The sequence below is a fragment of the Pterocles gutturalis genome, unplaced genomic scaffold (genome assembly GCF_000699245.1).
Source record: "Pterocles gutturalis isolate BGI_N339 unplaced genomic scaffold, ASM69924v1 scaffold49706, whole genome shotgun sequence".
Classification (NCBI taxonomy): domain Eukaryota; kingdom Metazoa; phylum Chordata; class Aves; order Pterocliformes; family Pteroclidae; genus Pterocles; species Pterocles gutturalis.
The window spans coordinates 1-19546 of NW_010107280.1; the positions used below are offsets into that span (position 1 = coordinate 1).

Sequence of the window (19546 nt, forward strand, 5' to 3'; positions counted from 1 at the left end):
GAGAAGGATGTGGTGAGGGACCAGGTCAAGATATCTTATTACATGACTTTTAGTATCAAAAAACCTCTTAAAACCTCTTCACTCCTTAGTTTTGGGAAAATATATTTTGCCCTCAAAGAGGAACTTGTATAAACCAAAGCTGAGATAGCAATGCTGGCAAGAGGGTAGCCACTAAACTGTATTTCTTTATTTCATTTCCATATGATACAGGAGCAGATAATAATTCTCTTTAACTACTATATTTGCAATTCCAAAATATTTGCTGAAAATTGCCTCCAAGTAATTATTGACCTGTCATACATCCTAGTTTATATGGTTTTAGACACTACTAAAACTACCAGTAATTGTCATCAGTTCAGGTGAGTTTTTAAAATTCTGCATAGAATTCGGGTTCCAAGTTTTGCTTTTTCACTCATTTCCAATATTAACTATAAAATACACACATTATACTATAGCCCCATCCAATATTTTATCATGGATATTGGCTAAGCGTGACATGGAATATACTAACCAGAAAAATAAATATATTTAAAGTTAGCTGACATTAGCCACCCATATTTGCTACCTCTGCAGACGGGAACTTTGCCTTACCATTAGTGTTTGGCACAATGGCACGACGAGCAGACTACAGATATCTCCCTGTGAGCCAGGACCCGCCCCTGCCCCAAAATGCCCATAAACCCAGTGGGCATAGGCCAAGCATTCCCATCTCCCAGAAGGCAGAGATTCACCCCGTCCTCACACCACCGATGTCTCCAGCCCCTGAGACCACAAAAAGAGCAAAGGGAAAACCCACAGATCACTCCGCTCACTGACTGCAGACCCACAGCCAGCTCCGGCTGGGATATTGCGCATCCCTGGTACCCAGACCAGCAGGTCCAAACCCAGCTCCCACAGCGAAGGGGAGGCACAGTGCTGGCAGGTGGCCCCTTCTCCCAGCAAAGCTTGAAGGCGACAGAAAGTGTGGACAGAAGAAGATGGCAACATTGTCTCCTGGGGCAGGAACCAAGGTGCCAAGCATGCATCTGTAGGAGAGTTGAGAGGTAAGGGGTATAGTCAGGTACCTAAACTTGCAAGAGTAATGAACGATTTGATGAAGTCAGGCCCCTCACACCCTCATGGTTGATGGTAGTGTGGGGGAACCCCAGAGATGAGGAGCTATTCGGGGCTGAAATCCCACCTCCTGGCTGAGGTGAGAAACACCCCCACAAAGACACCAGTGATGCCATCAGCATGCAAAGGCAGAACTGCTTTGGGTTCTTCATGTGCCATGTGGAGAGCCCAAACCAGCCCCTAACCAGCTCCGGAGGGGTATAGCTACATTTGAACACTTTAGGGGAGTGTCTCTGCCCCATGCCCCACCACCCCCACTCTCATCTTTCTTATTATTCAGCATCCTTTGCCATCCAGGCAGTTGGCTTTCGTACAGGCAGGGAACAGATTCTTTAGTCCCTATCGATAGGAGATGACAATCTGATTCAGCCACATTGCTTGCTGATGATCAAGAGGGCTTGTCACCAAGAGCCTGTCAGTCCCAGAGCTGGCCAAGAGCTCCACTTCAGCCCGTCAGCCAGGCTGGAGCCACAGCAAGTGGCGTTCAATGGAGGCCAGCCAGAAACACGCCACATTTCCCAGAGACGTCTCTTAACTGATGGTATCCAAGTTAAATTAATCTTGATATAATTAACACAACACCTGCCACCATTTGCTTGCTGGAAAAGTACAAATATTTAGAGGGCTTCATCTGAGAGCCTTCTAGGTTCTCAATAAAGACTCCCCTGCTGTCTCCAGCCACATCCCCTGCCCGAGAGATGGGTCACGTAATCTCGCGGAAAGGAAACACAGTGCTCATTGTGAACAAAACCAATGCAGGGTGGAGTCACTGGTTGTCAACAGGCTTTTTCCCCAGCCTGTTTTACACCAGAGGACAAGAGGGGAGCATTGCACATGTTCAGGAGGGACTACAACTGCTAGCCTTGTACGGGCAGGGTTTGATTGCACCCGGGCACTGAGCACCCTGGCTGAAGGCACAAGCAATACCCAAACATTAATCCAAGCCCCTGCAATGACACATCACTGAATTCTTCTTCCGTCTCAGACAGAAATGGGTAATGCTGCTGTTCCTGCCCACCTCTGTTACCATGCTGTGTGTTTACCTACAGAAGTCCATGGGGCATCTCTCTCCTCCCTGCCTGGTAATAGTAATACTTACACTTCTGGATCTTATAGGACCACCAGAATTTGTTGGCTAATATTAAGGAAATGGTTTTGAAGATACTTATCAATGACACTGTATCCTACAGCTGTGTTATGCATGAACTCTTCTTGTTTGCTTATTTTGAAATTAATTACAATAATTCATAAAAAGTGACATGAACTTACTATGCACATGCCTGAAGTCTAGAGGTTTTTTACAACTACACCATGATATTTATCAGAAGTTAACACAACCACTGCTTACACGCCTCTTCAGTATTTACAACGAATGTTTCATTTGCTGTTGTAAACTGACCTGTTATCAGTTTCGTCTATCTGCTCTCAGACTCGCTAATTTCTACTCTGTTGTTTCTGTAGGCCCCAAGGGCTACGTACACAGCCACTAGCCTCTGCCCCTGTGCTGGGCTCCACGGGAGGGCCCCAAGGGCTACGTACACAGCCACTAGGACATTAGGCATGGCAGGCTGGAGCAGAGCACAAACTGTTTCACTACTAGGATAGGGAGCTTTACTGACATGAGAATTTTGTGGGGATGAGTTCATCCTGAATGTTAAAAAAATCTAAAAGGATCATTCAATTCCTCTTTCTCTGCTCACTTTTACACAACACATTCCTTTTCTGCCTTTGCTTTCACCTATATCAAGTCAAATATGATAATTCTCTGTTCTCCTTTTATATTCATAAACTGCTTGAATTACATGACGAAAAGACTATATATCACATTTCATGTCATTTGTTGCTTAGCGTATGCCACAAGCAGAGGGAAATTTTTCTCTTCCCACCATGAAACATTGACATAGATACAAATCTAAATGTCCATCCTGTACAGTACTATAAACCACTAGCGGTTTGTCTCAGCTGGGAAGAAACCACATCCCAAAACATCCACATTTCCCACAGAGCAGAGCTCCCCTTGTCCCGCCTGGACTCAATGAGCAGAGGGATGGACCCTTTCTTAGTCCCAGCCTTCCCTTCCTTGGGTTTCCCCACCGTCTGGGCCCACTTGTCAAAGGGCAAGCATGAGCGAGTCACCTCCTCTTTGCAAAAGGAGCCATGCAGTCCAGCTCACACATCTCTCACAGCTAAGGTGGCTTAGGTGTCACAAAAAAGTACAGACGGATAAAGACAGGTAAAATCTCCCTGCGTCCCTTCCCTGCACCTCACAGTTCAGGCAAGGCACCGGAGCAGGGTTAGGTGAGCTGCTGGTGCACGTGGAGGCACATCAGCACATACAGTCTGATGGGGACTAGTTATATGCCACTGTCCTACAGCCTCTCCTGGACTGACTTAGAAACAAATGCTCTTGTGACCTCTGTTCCCTGGACTACCCAAGTCAGCTCTAATCAGCAGTAACCTGTTATCACCTTTCCTGTATTTGGCCAGGTGAAAATCTGGAAGCCAGCCTGTACTTTCAGTGAAAACCATAAAGAAGCAATTATTAAATAACAGAACTTAAACATTTCCAAAACAAGTTAGGAAACAGATCTTTTTATTAGGAATAAAATAATTGCAAAGAAAAGAAAAAAAAAAACCCACCAAGAAAGAACAATAGCTGGGCATGAACACATACAGTTAAAGGAAGAGCACAGGCTGCATGACTTCTCACCCCACAGTAACAGAAATCTTTGCCCCATTGCTGAATGCCATCTTCAGTGGGGAAGGACAGAAAACCAGCCATGTCATATCTACCTCGTAAAGACATCTCGAGTCTCAGATTCCCATCTCTACGGGAAAAATCCTTCCTAGACTGGGGTAACACCACTGGTGGTGGCAACAGCTGTCAGGGCACCCCCAGCCCTCCCAGCAGCAAGGCAGCACGAGGGCAAGCTGAAGCTGGGACGCACTAGTCCACGAGGAAAAGGTTGGCCCAGCTCTGTCACCCTCAGCACCCAAAACGCTGGCATCTTCTCCAGGGCAGCTCAGAGCACCGCTTAGCCTTCTAAGCATGTGCTGGACTTGACTGTCCCCTGTCTGCCTCTGCCAGAAAATGCAGAGGGAAGCAAAGCTGACTACAACCCTCCATTTCAGTGATGCTGGCCCCTGGCCACCCAGCCTCCATACCACCGTTATGCCTAGAGGCAGCTGCCACCCCAAGTGCTCGGTGTCACATTTCTGTCATTCAACTCACAGCCTTTGAGGAATGTTTGTACTTAAAGGAGATAGCGCAGCACCATGAGGAAAAGAATTATTATCTTCCTCTTACCGTGTAAAAAACTGATTCCTATGACAGCCTTAAAAAGCAGAGCCAGGCTGAATCACCACCAACACAGCACACAAAATCCAAAAATCTTCTAAACAGAGTCACAGGACAAGGAAACAACAAGAACAACCACCTATGGCTGGGCGTCACCGGTGCAGAGCTTTGCCGTGTACACAGACATGAAGGACTTCCAGGTAAGCATGCAGCCGTCCCACCAGCTCCCCCGCCTGGGAGAGAAGTGTTGAGCTTGGTTTTAATTTTGCTGGGGAACTTGCAGACCTCGTTGGGTGGCATTTACGAGGCATACCTTAAATCCATTTCCAAGGGATTCATTGCAGCTGTGTGTCAGCACAATATAAAACAGGGAAAAAATGACAAAAGAAGAGAAGAATGTAACACACACCTTCCCATCCTTTTTGGCCATGATCTGTACCATCTCTGCTTCTACTCTACTATGCCTCTCTAGCCCATTGGGTTAGTTTAACACCAACATGCCTCACTTGTGACCAGCAAAATGCACTTACACAGTAAGTACCTTGCTCTGGCAGTGCATCCTGCAGCACCCCCTGCAGCCTGACAGCCCTGCAGCCCCTGGCAGTTTGGCCAGGGACTCACCTACCTGCTGCCTGGAATGAGTCCTTGCCCTCTCCTCACCTCGTGCTTCTTCCCTGCAGGTCTACCCGGGCTGCTCCAATCGCAAACTTCCCCTAAGCAGAACAGGACAGGCGGAGCAGCAAGACTTGCCTAAGAGATTCTATAAATTGCTGCTGTCTGTGCCAATAGCACAGCACTAAAAAAGCCTACATGCACAGGCAGATGGCTAGCTTAATCAGCTTGCAGTAGCTAAACGATTTCACTACAGCACTAATGCTTGCACTGATGAATGATCTCAGCATTGTAATCAACATTTCTGCCAAAATTAACACACCCAAGCCTCAGGCACCCTTCTGCTGCAAGCAAGCAAGCTAGGCACAGAGCTGTTTTAACTCACTGGCAACCTGAGCAGTTAGATTCTGGTGAAAGGTAACCGACACCCCCTCCCATTACAGGGCATCAAAAGGCAAGCCAGCCAGTGTCACCTCCCAGGGTCTGCACACAGCAGCCCCTACCACCGCTCCTGGCCTCAGGCAGCAAGCAGTGAGGGCCAAATCACAAAGGGGCTGGAGCTCAGAGGAGCACCTAGCACAGCAGATACCTAGCTGAAACCTCCATCAGGCTTCTTTCGAAGGGCCTGTGAAAAATTCTTTGAATCTCCTGAGAAGCTTTCTCAGGAAATTTCTGGCAGGTCCTTGTTTCTGTCTGGGAATGGCAGGCCACCTCAATCCACCCATCATGCCTGCCCCTTGTAGGAACCACTGGCTGGGGAAGACGTGGCAAAGTGTGGGGTGGGCAGGGAGCAGGTGGAACCTCTCATCTCATTTCAGGCTGTACTCTAGGGCTCCACAGTTTAACTGCAGGTCTATTAACAGGCAAAGCATCAACGAGCTGCCCAGTTTTGTTTGTTAGTGAACTTATCAGCTCATGGCAGTGTAGTCCTGAAGCCATGCATGTGCTTTTTCTTATATTTTCTACTTCTTTTTTAATGAGATTAGTAGGCCTGACACCTCATGTCTTTCCCCTCCTAAAATTTTCCAGACCAATTTCTTACACGCAGTGAGACTATGAGATGCAAAGGATGGGTGCCACAGGCTTCAAGACAGAGTGGAACAGCAAGCATGCTAGATCAGTCATCGGTTGGATCCGGGAAACAGTCCGAGGCATTTTCCTGGGTTTCCACATCAACTATGACCTCTGGGTCTGGTATTTCCTCAGGCTGCATCTCTACTGGTAAGTTTTCTTCCACTGGGGGCTGGGGCTCAATGCCTTGACCAGTCCGGGCAGTGTCTAGAAAAGAAGGGAGAAATGGTTTGTAAGTGCTAATTTTATGCTCGCCCTCATGGAAATCCTCCCCCCACTCCCTGATTCTGCAGGCTGCCTAATCCACTCAGTCCCCTCTCCCCTGGCATCTGCCAGCTAAATTTAAGTTTTCTATGTAACTACTCATTTATTGAGCTATCCATCCATGGCTTTAGACACTTCAGTGCTGAAGCCCTCTGGGCTCAACTGCCCAAAACATACCAAAATACCAAAGCCAAATCTGTTCAGTTACATGTGAGTAATTAAAGCTGGCATACAGCACACATTTAATATGTTCTCACCTAAACACTTTCCACACATATCTCTGCTTTTTACTTATTTGTAGAAAATTTGAATATGGGATACTTCTTTAGTCAAACTGACAAAGTGTAAATTTTTTATTTTAAAAAAAAAGTTCTACACTCTAAGTATTTTAATTTTAAACAATGACCTGAATGACTTACATCTTTTTTTTTTATTATTTCTTGCACTATGTTCATGAGTAGCATGTAATATTTTGAAAGCAGGACAAAGCAGCATCCAAGGTTAGACATAAAGCATGGCTGAGCTGCTGAGAGGCTGTGCAAGGTACAGTGAAGGACACCAGAAGTGGAGACAGCAGTGCTGAGACCAGGCTATGACCTATGTAATGCTGCTCCGGTTCATGATGTCTCTGCTAGACCCACTTCAGCTGATGATGGTGCATTACTAGGGAACGTGTTGCCAGCATTCGTGTTTGTGAAACAAAATTGAGGGAAACATAATGCAAAAAGTGGAGTATTAATATCGAGCACCCACAGAACAGGAGATTTCACCAGGGTGTAACAGGAGTTTAGGCTGGATATTAGGAAAAATTTCTTCACTGAAAGAGTGGTCAGACATTGGAACAGGCTACCCAGGGAAGTGGTGGAGTCACCATCCCTGGAGGTGTTCAAGAAACGTGTAGATATGGTGCTTAGGGACATGGTTTAGTGAGTTAGGTGGTGTTGGGTTGGACTTGATGATCCTTGAGATCTTTTCCAACCTTAATGATTCTATGATTCTATTTCTGAAAGGTTTTTATTGCTGCACTCACTTGAACATACTGTGCTAAAGCTGTGGGGTTTTATTCTCAATTTCTTTGAAGGATTTAAAATGTGATTGTATTCCCACTTCAGCACCAGTTTAAGGAAATATACAAGCCTCCAACTTTGATGGGATTTATTTGTGTTTACAGCTCAGCATATCAGTGGATGCTGTCCTGAAGATGACTGCTTACAAAAATAATGTTGATTCTTATAAAATGTTACTGATAAGAAGGGGGGTGCATGTGATAAAATTGCAGGAAAACTGCTAAGTTCTAGGGGGGGTTGCTGTTTTTGAGATGTGTATTTTAGCACAGGAGACGCTGGAACAGACAGTCTGCAGTTGGCAATACCCTCTGCGGGATGCTTATGAGACGGCTGCTGCTACCTCTCATGGCTGGATGAAGGCAAGAGCTACCCCTGTGCAGCAGCCGAGAACGAGCAAGGTACTCATAAATGACCTGCTGCAACTTCTGTCTTCTGGACAAGATGCAGCACCTTCCCTGTGCTAGTGCGTCCCAGGCTGCTCTCTTACAGTCACCTCCTGCCCCGTTAGCCTCTCACATCCATTTTGTCTTTCACCCTCCTAAACCAAGCTATCTGTCCAACTTAAACCAAGTCACTGGACCCACCAGGCTTTGGAGGGCAGTCAATCTGGGCAGCTTGAGCCTCGACATGGTCTCCATTGGGAGGGCTCTTCATGCCTTCACTGGAGACCACGGACATTGTTAATCCATCATCCTTCTCCTCCTCTGTAAAACCAAAACCAGAGACTTGAAGGAAAGAAGCCCCCCACATCCCAGCAGCCTTGGCATGGTCATTGCAGGGCCAGACCACCAACACATGCTTGCATCTCTTCCTCAGTGGCACTGGCTCCACTCCCAGAGCAGACAGATGCCAAGTACAGAGGGCCATTGCCAACCTGCCAGAGAGCAGCTTGGCCATGCCAGACAGATCACGGCTTGAGGCAGCCTCACTGGGCATGGACAGAGTGCACTCAGGGACTGCTGCTGACAAAGGACGGCCATCAGAAGTCTTCAGGTCCTTTCAGGATCAGACCTGAATGAGGCTTAATTTTCTTGCCCATAGAAAAAGTTTTATTGTGTTTCTTTCAGTCCAGGAGCACATGGTGGCAAGTGTGAGGTGAAAATAGGAAAAGGAAGGTTTAGTTCAGGACCCTGCTCATTGTAACAGCTGCTGATCAGCAATCAGCTTTCTGCTCCAGCAGGTCAAGGAAGGGCTGGCTGGAAGACAAGTAGCCACCCAGCTGAAACCAGTTTACACTGAGGCTATTTCAGCCACAGCTGCACAAAATCCTCTGTGAGACGCATCCCAGGGGGCAATGGCATTCTCCACTGACCTGAAGGCACTGGGATGAACTTGTGTTTCCTCTTCATGCAGCAACATATGACTGAGGACACAACCACCACCAGGATAACCGCACCCCCTGCACACCCTGCCAGGATGTAAATGAACCACGGGTACTGCAACAGGTCTCCTGCAAGAAGGACATGGCGTTGTTAGTTACCAGGGTAGACAAGCTCCTTTCTCCAAACGGAAGAAATGCCACAGCCAGATTAGAGCATGTGGGCATTGCTGTTGGTTTGGTTGGGATCAGGGGAGCTGATATTATGAACTGCAGCACATCGTGATTTATGTCACATTTTTTAATTGTGGTATGGAATTTTTTGTTAAGAGAAGAGGCTTGTGTGACTATGCTGTATACGTTTGTTTCTGCCTACTCTAAACCAGTAGCATCTAAGACAATTCGTCAGTTTTAATCAAATCTAACAGGGAGGGTGGTGGTTTGAAGGATACTACATTTCAAGTTTTATGAAAACAGGCAGCTGAGGAGGGAGACCTAAGCTAGGATCTCTGCTGAAACAAAAGCTGCAGTCTACCCTCAGAGCTCATATTAGGCCCCAGAGAACACACTTGAGACAGCCATATTACAACTACGCCAACCTCAAAGCAAGTCGGATCAGAGCCTGCACTTCCTCAGGCACCAGACTCTAGACACTGGGGTCAGAGGCTTCACTGCTGCTCAGGGAAGGATTTTTCTTTATTCCCCTTCCCAAATGAGATCACGCGAACTCCTAGCAGGAGGCAACAGCTGCAGATGGCTGAGCAGAAGGCGACACACAAGTCGGTGGCAATTATTACCCAGCTCAGAGTCCATTGCTCAGGTTTGCTTTGACGGGTCAGACTCGCATGTATGTTGCTGCTGAGCAGGGGAGCTGGTAGAGGGCATCACAGGCTTGCAGAAAGAGAGATCCATCCAGACTCTCTCCTTCACTGAGACAATTTGCTCCAACCTGGGGCAGCCAGTAGGAAAACTCTTCTTCCCATATGAAAAAAAAAAAACAACTATGCATCTCAACTACTGCTATAATACAATTCCTCAGGTAAACCTATGCCATCCCTTTTTGAATAATTTGGCTTCTTGGCTGTGCACATGCCTGCACAGCACCACACTGGGGAAACCACCAGGCTCATGTGGAACTTGTTTTCAAGACCCCAAACGCACAAATTTCTGAGCATCACCAGAGGCTGGGAAGTATTTGTTCCAGGACATACTACACACTGTCATAGTCCACATATTCTCCAGAACAGTGAAAATAACTGTAGGCAGGTGCTCCTGTGTGTGAAATCACACATACTCAAAGTATTTTTGGAGTGCTCATTACAATCTCTTTGGAAACAGTTACCACGTTAAAAAAAAAAAATCTATACTCAAAATTAAAACTTTCAGCAAACGAGAAATAGTTTCCTAATAATTTCCTTTTTTTGATGAAAGCTTAGAGAATATTGTCAAAGGGTAAATATACATTGGAAATATTTTCCTGAATATTTTTTCCTCAAAATTTGCAATTTGTTAAAAAGGTCTTTTTGAGATAAAATATTGTGTTAAAAGTGGGAAATGAAACAAGTAATAAAACATGAAACAATAAAATCCTTTTATATGTGTTGATTGTTAACTTCTGAATCCTCTGCTTTAGATCCTGGAGGATCAGAGCCCTTTAGTGCCTGGGAAGTTTACAGTATTTGTGCCAAATCGTTTTATGCTCTCAATTACTCAAAACTCATTTCATCAGCCAACAAGTTGCCCGAATAGCTGCTTTTACACAGATCTTATACCTCCAGTGGAATAACTGTGGAAAAAAACTATATTCAGTCCTTTGCCTGGAGTAAATAATAACCCACAAAAATAACAAATTAGTTTTTAATTAATTGTACGCCTTTCTTTCTTCAGTTCATTTTACTAGTATTCAGAACTGCTTTAGTTCACTTTTTACAAATGTGGTTGCATTTGGTGACTGAAAAGGAGAATCGCTGCTACTTTCTTGCTCTCAGACCCTTCAAATGAGTGTTCATGAGTGCGTCCATCCCAACAGAGCTATCACTAAATTCCCCTGGGGGCTTTTCAACAGGAAATGGGGAACTGATATCACACCCAGGGGACTGGGCAGCCACCCAGAATAAACAACGGTAACTGTCAGCACTTGCGTGACAGCACTCACAGTGCTGCATTGAACAGCTCATGGATGTTTGCATCTTCATTTCCCAGTGCCTCAGCCAACTTGGGTCTGACTACACTGAACAACCTTCAACCAGTTTAACTGGACAAAATTAAAATAACTGCTCCACAATCACATGTGCCAAACTTGTACAGCTTGGCTGGCAGTGCCAACATGATCAGGCACAAACAGCCCACAGCACTTCTTGAATGCCAGCACACGATACAGCGTTTACATCAGTAATTTTGCTTTCACACCAACTGTATGCCAACCATAGAACAAAAGACAGTATCTGTTGTAGAGCTGGAGCATCTCAGACCTAATTTCTGAAATGCTAGGTGTTATTGCACAGTACAATTTCTCTAGTAGCAAAGGTGAGTAAATTAATTACAGCTAAATTAGTCAAAAACCTTATGGTTAAGTTATGTCACCCTGACATAGTATTGATGACCATCTTCGGCGCCAGAGAGGAGAAAAACCTTCACAACTGGAGATGCAAGTAAAATCACACCCAAGGTTATCTAATAATTATTTTTTTAAAATAAACATGAGCTTACAACACAGACCAGTGCTTTGCATCATGAGGTTCTGCCAGTTTCTATCAGTTCTAGGATCCGTATTTTCCATTCCGTTGAACTATGAACTATAGAACCTCATTCCAGCAGAGTACTCAGCGTTTATGGATAGCTTGCAAATGGATAAAGTCACAGCCTTCTCACAGAACTACATATCCGAGCAAGGACATGGAGGGAAAAAAAAACCCCTACATTTCATAAGTAAATTACTTCTATCTTTACCCCATGAGCAGCATCTTGTGTTTCTAAAGCGGCACAGAGGATCAGTGCACAGGAAGGTGCAAGACCTCCATCAGCGGGAAGCAGGAGAACAGACATACAGGGAGACCCATCCTCGCAGCAGGGCTGGGTAAAAGGACCTTCTGAACAAGCCATCATCTCTTCTGTGGCTGTAGGCTGTGTCAGTCCGAGACACAGGAGGGAGAAGGAAGTCAAGGGGACACTTTCTAAAGGGAGGATGTGGTAAGTGTAGAAGGCAGCTGCCAGAGGACAGAAGCATTTGGCATTATGCAGACGGCAACAACTCCTTAGCTTCCCACTGCAAAAGCACAAAAGGGAGATTTGCTGGATACGCTGTTACTCACCATAGTTGCAAGACAGCGCAACAGGCCTGGTCCTCGTGACACTGTTCCCGTGGTGAACCTCACACACAAACTCCCCAGGCACGGTTTTGTCCAGGAGAACCTTCTTCCCACCATCCTTGACACAAGCCTCAGGGGCACTCAGTGCGGTGCCGTTCAGCAGCCACCGAAAGCTGGTGCTCTCGTTGCTGATGGCATCGCAGGACAACTCTCCGGTCCCGTTGGGGAAGCACTGGATACCAATGGCTGGCTCTGGTCACACACAGCACAGAACATCAGGAATGCAGAGGAAAGAGACAGGTGAGGAGCAGACTCAGCAGCAAATGTGAGCTGGACAGGAGCTTCCCCTACCAGGAGTCTTACTACCACTGCATTTACTGGTAGCCAGGGAGCACAGAAATAAGCAACCAGACTCTTCAGTGCCTGCCCCCAGCTCCGAAATACTGAGCGGTGCCCACCCAAAACTGCTGGTGACTCTTGGTCTCTATTTTGGTGATGCCACAAAAATCTGGCATCTCTTCATTTTCCTTATTGAAATTGAAAAAGCTAAAAATAAAAGCCCCTGATCTGAGAGGACAGTGGAAACACCCGAAGCATCTGCCAGCCAGAGGCTTCCTCTGTAATCAGCAGATAACCACAGCTTCAGAGGAGATTCAGCCCTCTCCTCAATGAGAGGTTTGTACTATTACTGTCACTCTGCCTCTTCTTCCTTTTTAGAGGGGAAGTAGTACAAATCATGCCCAACATAGGTACCAACTCCAGACACCTGCAGTTAAACAGGATGACCCAGACTAGGACAATTTAAAATGAAGGAATGAATCACTGATCTTATTACGTTTTCTTGAATGTTTCTCAGTCTACTACAAGGAGCCAACCTATTTCCCACATTTGCCACTTTGCAAATATAGACTACACACAGAAGTGATATGTTTTTATGACAGCAAGAGTCATATTGAGAACATCTATGCAAACAACCATGTAAATAAGCTCAGAAGTCACTTTCTTCAACTAGGACATCATCTTCACCTAAAATTCACAGCCTCCAGGAATACCTTTGCTGTGAATTTGTTTTTCTAACTTATGTGTGGCAACAGAACATGACAAGGAGACGAAAGTTCCCAAAGCAAATCCACTGAAATGGAGGGTAAAACCAGGATACTTCTGCAGTCTTTGCCTACTTCCTGTCTAAGCCCCTGATCTTCATGCCAAGGAGTCACATCTTTGACCTACTCTTAGCAACAGTTCCGCCTGTTTGCACCTGAGAGGTATAAGGATTCATTTGTCTTCACTGAGAGACCAGTTTGCTTAGACGTTTTCATTACAATTTAATACGCTTCAATTTCTCATAGAAGCTTGTGCAAGTAAAATCCCTGCAAAAGAAACGTGGAGATGAGGACCAGCGTAATGGTCACTGGCTGTCTGGAGCACTGTTCAGCAGGGGGCAAACCCATTTAAGCCTTCTCCATATTAACCCTATCAGTGAGCTGGATGCTGTACAGAAGCGACTCTGTCTTCTGACCCCACAGAGGGATGAGCCAGCACACAAAGGGGAGCTGCAATTCTGAGGCCACAGGGAGGATGGCAGGGAGACTGTCATAGTAAGGTCCCTATCGCTGGTCTCTGAACAGACCCAGAAGATGCTGACCTCCAAGCTGCTTGGGGGAAGCTAAGAATCAGAAAGTCACAGCTGGATTCCTTCATTACCTTTCCTCGGCTGCATGAAGCAGGGGAAAAACCCAGCATGCCTCAACCCAGCCCTTCACAGAAGTCCAGTTCAGTTTCCAGAGCCAAGTCAGGTAGGATTAAAACCTTAAGGAATCATGTCCCCAGGCAGCAAAATGCTGTTGGTCAGTGAGAGTTTCCATGAGAGCCATTGGGAAGAATACTCTGGAAATGGACTGAAATCTCCAGCTACGTGTCTACATACTGTAGACTCAACTTTACGAACACTTCATGCTGCTGTCTGATACAAAAGGTAAAATCAGCACATAGCTCAACTGTCTGGTTACTTCAAGGAAGGCTCAACATACAGGAGAGACGGACAACACTGATGCAAAGAACATCCCTTAGTTTACAGTAACCGTTGCTGCTCCCTGAGATGCCAGAGCTTACCAGCACTGTTCCAGAGGCACCTATAGCTCCTGCAGTCTCGAGTGGTCTCTTAGGAAGAATTTCAAGCACCAGCTTCTAGCCAGGCTCACAAATTCAAAAGCTATTTGTTTGTAAAAAGACCACTTACCAAAAACTTCCAGTGTAAAAAATCTGGTGGTGTTGTGAAAAACAAACTCATATTTTCCTTCATCCTCTTTCTCCACACTCCTCAGCACTAGGGAGCCATTCTGCAAGTTCAGGCATCTGCCGGCAGAAGTGCCGCACTCAGCCATCAAAGTATCATTTAAGACAGCTGTCAAGCATCTCGCATCCCTCTTGCTCATTCTGGAGAGGTTCTGCAGACTTTGAATTCCCACAGAAAAGACTGCTGAGCCACCACTGAGCACACCGGTCCAGGTGTCAGAACCTGAAAGGAGAGGCACACAGTGTGGGCAGTGAGCTTGCCATATCCGTCCATCCATCCATCCATCCATCCATTCCTTTTTGTCTGCCTCCCAGAAAGGCAAATGCCCAAGTGAGATGTAAGAGGGACAGACCCACCCCTAGGTGACAGGCTGGGGTCACCAGTAATTGAAAATCAAAGGAGTGGGAAGCCTTCTATGAAGGCTGACTTTCTCCCCAATAACATGGGTGTGGTGTGCACACCATGCGCACAGGGTGACAAAAGGCTTGAGCAGTTGGTCTTTTCTCTCCCCAAATTTGACTCGACCATCTACACTTGCTCTCAGAGCTGAGAAACTGTGCAAGGAAAGATCTTCAGGGCATCGACGCCACAGATCTTGTACAGAGGGCAGCAAAACCAACTGCTGCCTGCACAGCTGCTTTTATCCAAAGAGCATGGTCGCAGTTTTAACTTGAACAAGTCTCACAGTATATTCTTGCACATTATTAAGCTGCTGTACGCAAACCAGAGATGGGTAAATGGCAGGGAGACTGGGGGACCAACCCAAGGTCACTCCAAGCTTTAGGAGTGGGACCACATTGCTCTCCAGTCAGCGTTCTGCGTACAAGGACCTTACATTCTCCGCTGAAATGCTTTTACAGATACAGTACGACAAAGTACTGTATTGTTAGTTATCATTCATTTACTAAAGAAATAATCTGTCTTGCTTTGGTCTGACTGCCCCTTTCATGCATTAGCAGTTACACTGTTTGATGTCTCCCCAAACCTGCTAGAGTCCTTAAAAGATCTCAGAACAAAATTAAGATGTCTGCTCATCTAGACAAATCTGTGCCAACTTCATAAAGAAAAATCCCACTTACCATGAGTAACAGTGACTATCACCAGCAGACACTGCAGAGTAAAAGGAGAGCTGAAATCCATTTTAAAGAGCTCCTTGCATCATATGCTGAGAAGACGATCTGGCTACAGAGCTCACTGAATATAGCGTTCAGGAAATGATGTCAGAAGGAAGAATAAAAAAAAAAGAAAAAAAAGAAAAGAAACTCCATAGTGGACAGACTGAATAATGTTTCAAAATAGACCTGCAAGGTTTTGGGTGACTGAACTCGGGCTGAACCAACGTGAGCCACAATGTGCTCTGCAAAGTCCCGCACCTAGCTGCAAGTGTGAGAATAGGGCTGAGAGATGAGGAGAGACAAAAATACCTCCTGGTCAGCTCACCCCGTTCAGGAGGATGCTAAGGCTGAGACCAGGCAAAGGCAAAACACCTATTTCTTTCATACTTTCCCAGTTTATCAAAGTACAGCATCCCCACCCAGGGAAGAGAAATCAGTCCAGCCAAATAAAGTACTGCACACATAGACCAGCTGATTTTCTGAAATACCAACGACGATCACTCTCAGAGAGCGTCACCAGCAGGAGGTGTGGGAGAAGGCTCTCCCTCTACACCCGAAGGCTATGTTGCCAGCCTGGACTTTGCTGGGCTCTTCTAGTCACTGAATGGTACCTGCCATGCAGGAAAGGGCTCCACACAGCTTCCCCAGGCACAAAATAAAGGTTACAGGAAGATAAGTTGCATTGCACAACTAGACTGAATGCAGCCCGAAAGCCACCTCGACTCTGTTTGGAGTGCAGATCCCAGGGACGAGACTGCAAAGCCGATCTTGAAGAACCGCTATGAACCAGCTATGTACATGGCCAGATAGGTTGTTCACACTTGTTGAGATGGCTTAAAGCACGCTGGCATTTTGCACTGAGAGCCAAGGGGGATTACACAAGCAACGCAGCAGAAACTGTCTCACTCACTGGAGGAAGTAAACCGCCCTAGCATTAGAGCCAACAGCTGGAAATTTTTGAGATGCAATAAGCAGACGTGCTGGGGAATAACTGTAACAGCAGTTCAGGATGCAGCTGGAAATCTTACACTTTTGTGCTGTTTCTCTGGATGACACAGCCCATTAAGGAATCTCCACACGATGGAATTACATGTATACAGACATTCTGAGACACCGCTAAACCCCTTGTGTTGTAGTCTGCATTGTTTTTCAAACAATTTAGCTTTGCTTGACAATTCCACACTTCACCCAGTGGTTTGGCCCCTCTGACTTCTTAGCAATGACAATTACATCTCACCACCTGCTCCCACTGTCCAAAATTTACAAGTTTATTCAAGGCTCCCGTAGCACCATCCTGTCTTGATCACACATGCATAGGACAGGCCTAAATTGATCTAAGATGTGACAGAAATAGCCTTCTCTGAGAAAAGCAGCGAAGTGAGTCTTCAGACACTCACAGCAGTGCAGAGGAAGGGGGAGAGAGAAAAGTATTTACAGTAAGAAACACTTTCATTTCCTTCTGTGCTGCTGAAATGACATGAAGAAAATCTCTCTCAAACACCAGTGCAAGACTGGGGCTAACCAGCTGCCTGGGATGTGCACATTCAACTTCATTTCACCTTCATGCTTGAAGGGCAAGCTGGTAGAGCTTAGGGTTGCAGTGCTGTGGTGGAGACACAAGATAGAACAGAGAGTATGTGCAGGGTTGCTTCAACATAGCATCCCAAAACATTCAGAATCTCTGAAAAACAGCAAATGCAAAAGAGGTCTGCATACAGCCAAATACAGCAAAAATTCACTTTCTCCTCCAGCCAACGATAGCAGCCTCACAGAACTAATTTACAGATTTGCAGTAAAATCAGAGAAAAATACAACCTTTCCGCTGTAGCTCTGCTGTTACAGAAGTGACTCTGCATGACTGTGACATTGCAGTGTCCTGTATTTAGTCTCCCTCTCAGTGACTCCAGGGCAAATGAGTACATTTATGGGTTCAATATTTCTGACTGCAAGTGCCCCATACATCACACAATAGATGAAGTCCCATTAGGCTCCTTCTGTTCCTTCCTCACTAGCACACAGACACAGGCACACAGACACAGGCACAGACACACATTTTAAAAAAAAAAAAAAGAAAAGAAAAGAAATCACAGCCAGGATAAAGATGACAGCACACGTGCACAATCTGTGTTGTCATTAATCAGCAGCCTCCTCTTTAAGAGCAACCCTCTCAAATTTCACATATAATTACTTTTTTAGATTAGATTAGACACTAACATTGGCTAATGAATGCTCATAACACCCTTGGCTAGCAAGAGAATTCACTTCTCCTTTTCATATAAAGTCACATAAAGTTTTGTGTGATTACTGCAGACAAAAAACACCTTGTGAGGCTTAGCAGAAACCACAAGAAAAAAAAAAAAAAAAAAAAGAAAAAAAGACAAGAACTTCTAGTTGGAAGGTGAACTAAAATCTTTTTCTCTTGGTGCGCTGCAAGCTCACAGGGCCATTTTGTCCTTTCAGCCACTGATGGCATCTCATTCCTTAGGTGACATGTGACACTGACAGAGCAGGGCCAGGAAGCACGCTGGCTGTGGGACATCTGCTCTTCTGTCCATCCATCCATCCCCCTGAGGTGGAGCAGCACGGCCACGGCCACGCCACAGGCTGCCAGGGCAGGTACAACCCGGACTGTGCAGCACTGGGAGGGGGAAGAGGCCTGAAGCCATGTTAGCTTAGCTGTCCAATCCACACCTATAGCTATTCATGCAGGAGTCTATTTTTTTTTTTACACACACTTTGAGTGGCTCTTAGGAGAGTTTAACTGTGCAGTCACAAGGCAGAAAGGAGGGGCAAGCCTGAGAGATGCTTCTGTGTGGGGGCAGCAGGACCCCAGAAACTGATGAAAATGCAGAGACTGATGAAGATTCATAGTCATAAGAATATGAGTTCTTTCTTTGTTAAATTAAACTAGGCACAGAGCTATGCTTGAACTCTGAACTCGATCAAAGAAACAGCAATAGCAAGCGAAAAATGGCTAAGATAAACACAGAAACATGTATCTTACATGGTGATAAAGAGACTATTGTGCACTTTGTTTCTCTAACAGCAAAGCTGTGAAATTACAGCTACTTTCCAACTTATTTAGGAATTGGACATGCAAAATCAGGGTGCTGCTGTAGATCATGTTCAGAGCAAGCAACTTGTGGACAAAATAGGCTGTACTGACACAGCATGAAGAGTGACCAGGACCCCTCCTCACAAATGAAGGCATTCGGGCATCAGGGACTCCACAGCCCTGCACAGAGCTGCAAAATGGAAACAAAGCTGCCAGATTCCCAGCCACAGACAACCAGGAGCACGGACATTCACAGGATTTCTCAGGCAGCCCCAAAGTATAGGCCTGCCAAATGCTATACACTCTGCATGAGACCTGCTCCACCGACCATCGTCCCACACGTCTGTGACCCAGCACAGCAGCGCTGCTGGGACCCCACACACCAGAGAGCCCAGCAACCTGATCTGCCATGTCCAGCCGCTTGCAGCTGCTGAACATGGTCCTGGAGGGGCAGAGAAACCAAGAGGCTGTGTTGCAGCTGTGGAGAGATGTAATTTTAGCAACAGCAGCCCATTCTCACAGCTGACCCGCACCCTCAGCACGTGTGGCACTCGCCTCAAGGGATGCGCATGTCTGACAGACAAGAGGCTCTTCCTCACCCCACAGACCAGGAGAGGTCTCATGCATCAAGTATTAAGAAAGCAGACAGGCCAGACACAGGTCACTGAGGTTTCTTCCCACCTCCCAAAATCCCCCATTTGCCACAGTTTCCGCAGAAACTTGCAGCTGGGGAATTTCTTCTGACCAGCTCTGACCTGGATGCTGAATAAGGCAAATCAGGAGCAGAGAAGGAAACTGGACTTTCATTCTCATTCCTCCTATTTCTGCCTCAGAGGCAACCTGCAGGGGATACCCCTTTCAGCTCAATCCATCCAACCTCCACGGGGCTGGTCCTCTGCCCTGAGACAAGACCCAGCCCTGCCCGGCACCCCCCGGCCACCTGGCAGCTGCACAACACGAGGTTTAACCAGAGGCCACCATGAGGGGAAACGAGAAAGAAGGAGACTGTCTTGGTGTCAGGACCACCAC

General features: G+C 46.2%; 1 protein-coding gene across 1 annotated transcript; it reads right to left on the minus strand.

Moving 5' to 3' along the window:
* Window positions 1-6140: 6140 nt before the first annotated feature.
* LOC104457431 lies at window positions 6141-15487 on the minus strand. The gene is made up of 6 exons (XM_010088039.1): window positions 15427-15487; window positions 14291-14569; window positions 12055-12303; window positions 8738-8875; window positions 8010-8129; window positions 6141-6301 (listed from the first exon to the last, which is right to left on the minus strand). The coding sequence occupies exons 1-6, from the start codon at window positions 15485-15487 to the stop codon at window positions 6141-6143; spliced, it is 1008 nt and encodes a 335-aa protein (XP_010086341.1).
* Window positions 15488-19546: the final 4059 nt, after the last annotated feature.

What these genes read in the sequence shown, in the direction of transcription:
- LOC104457431 (XM_010088039.1), bottom strand. Translation starts at nt 15,487, where the DNA reads ATGGATTTCAGCTCTCCTTTTACTCTGCAGTGTCTGCTGGTGATAGTC. An exon ending in GATAGTCACTGTTACTCATG is followed by an intron (nt 14,570 to 15,426) that starts GTAAGTGGGATT and finishes CTCTCCTTTCAG; the next exon opens with GTTCTGACACCTGGACCGGT. An exon ending in TGACTGCCCTCCAAAGCCTG is followed by an intron (nt 6,302 to 8,009) that starts GTGGGTCCAGTG and finishes CTTCTTTTCTAG; the next exon opens with ACACTGCCCGGACTGGTCAA.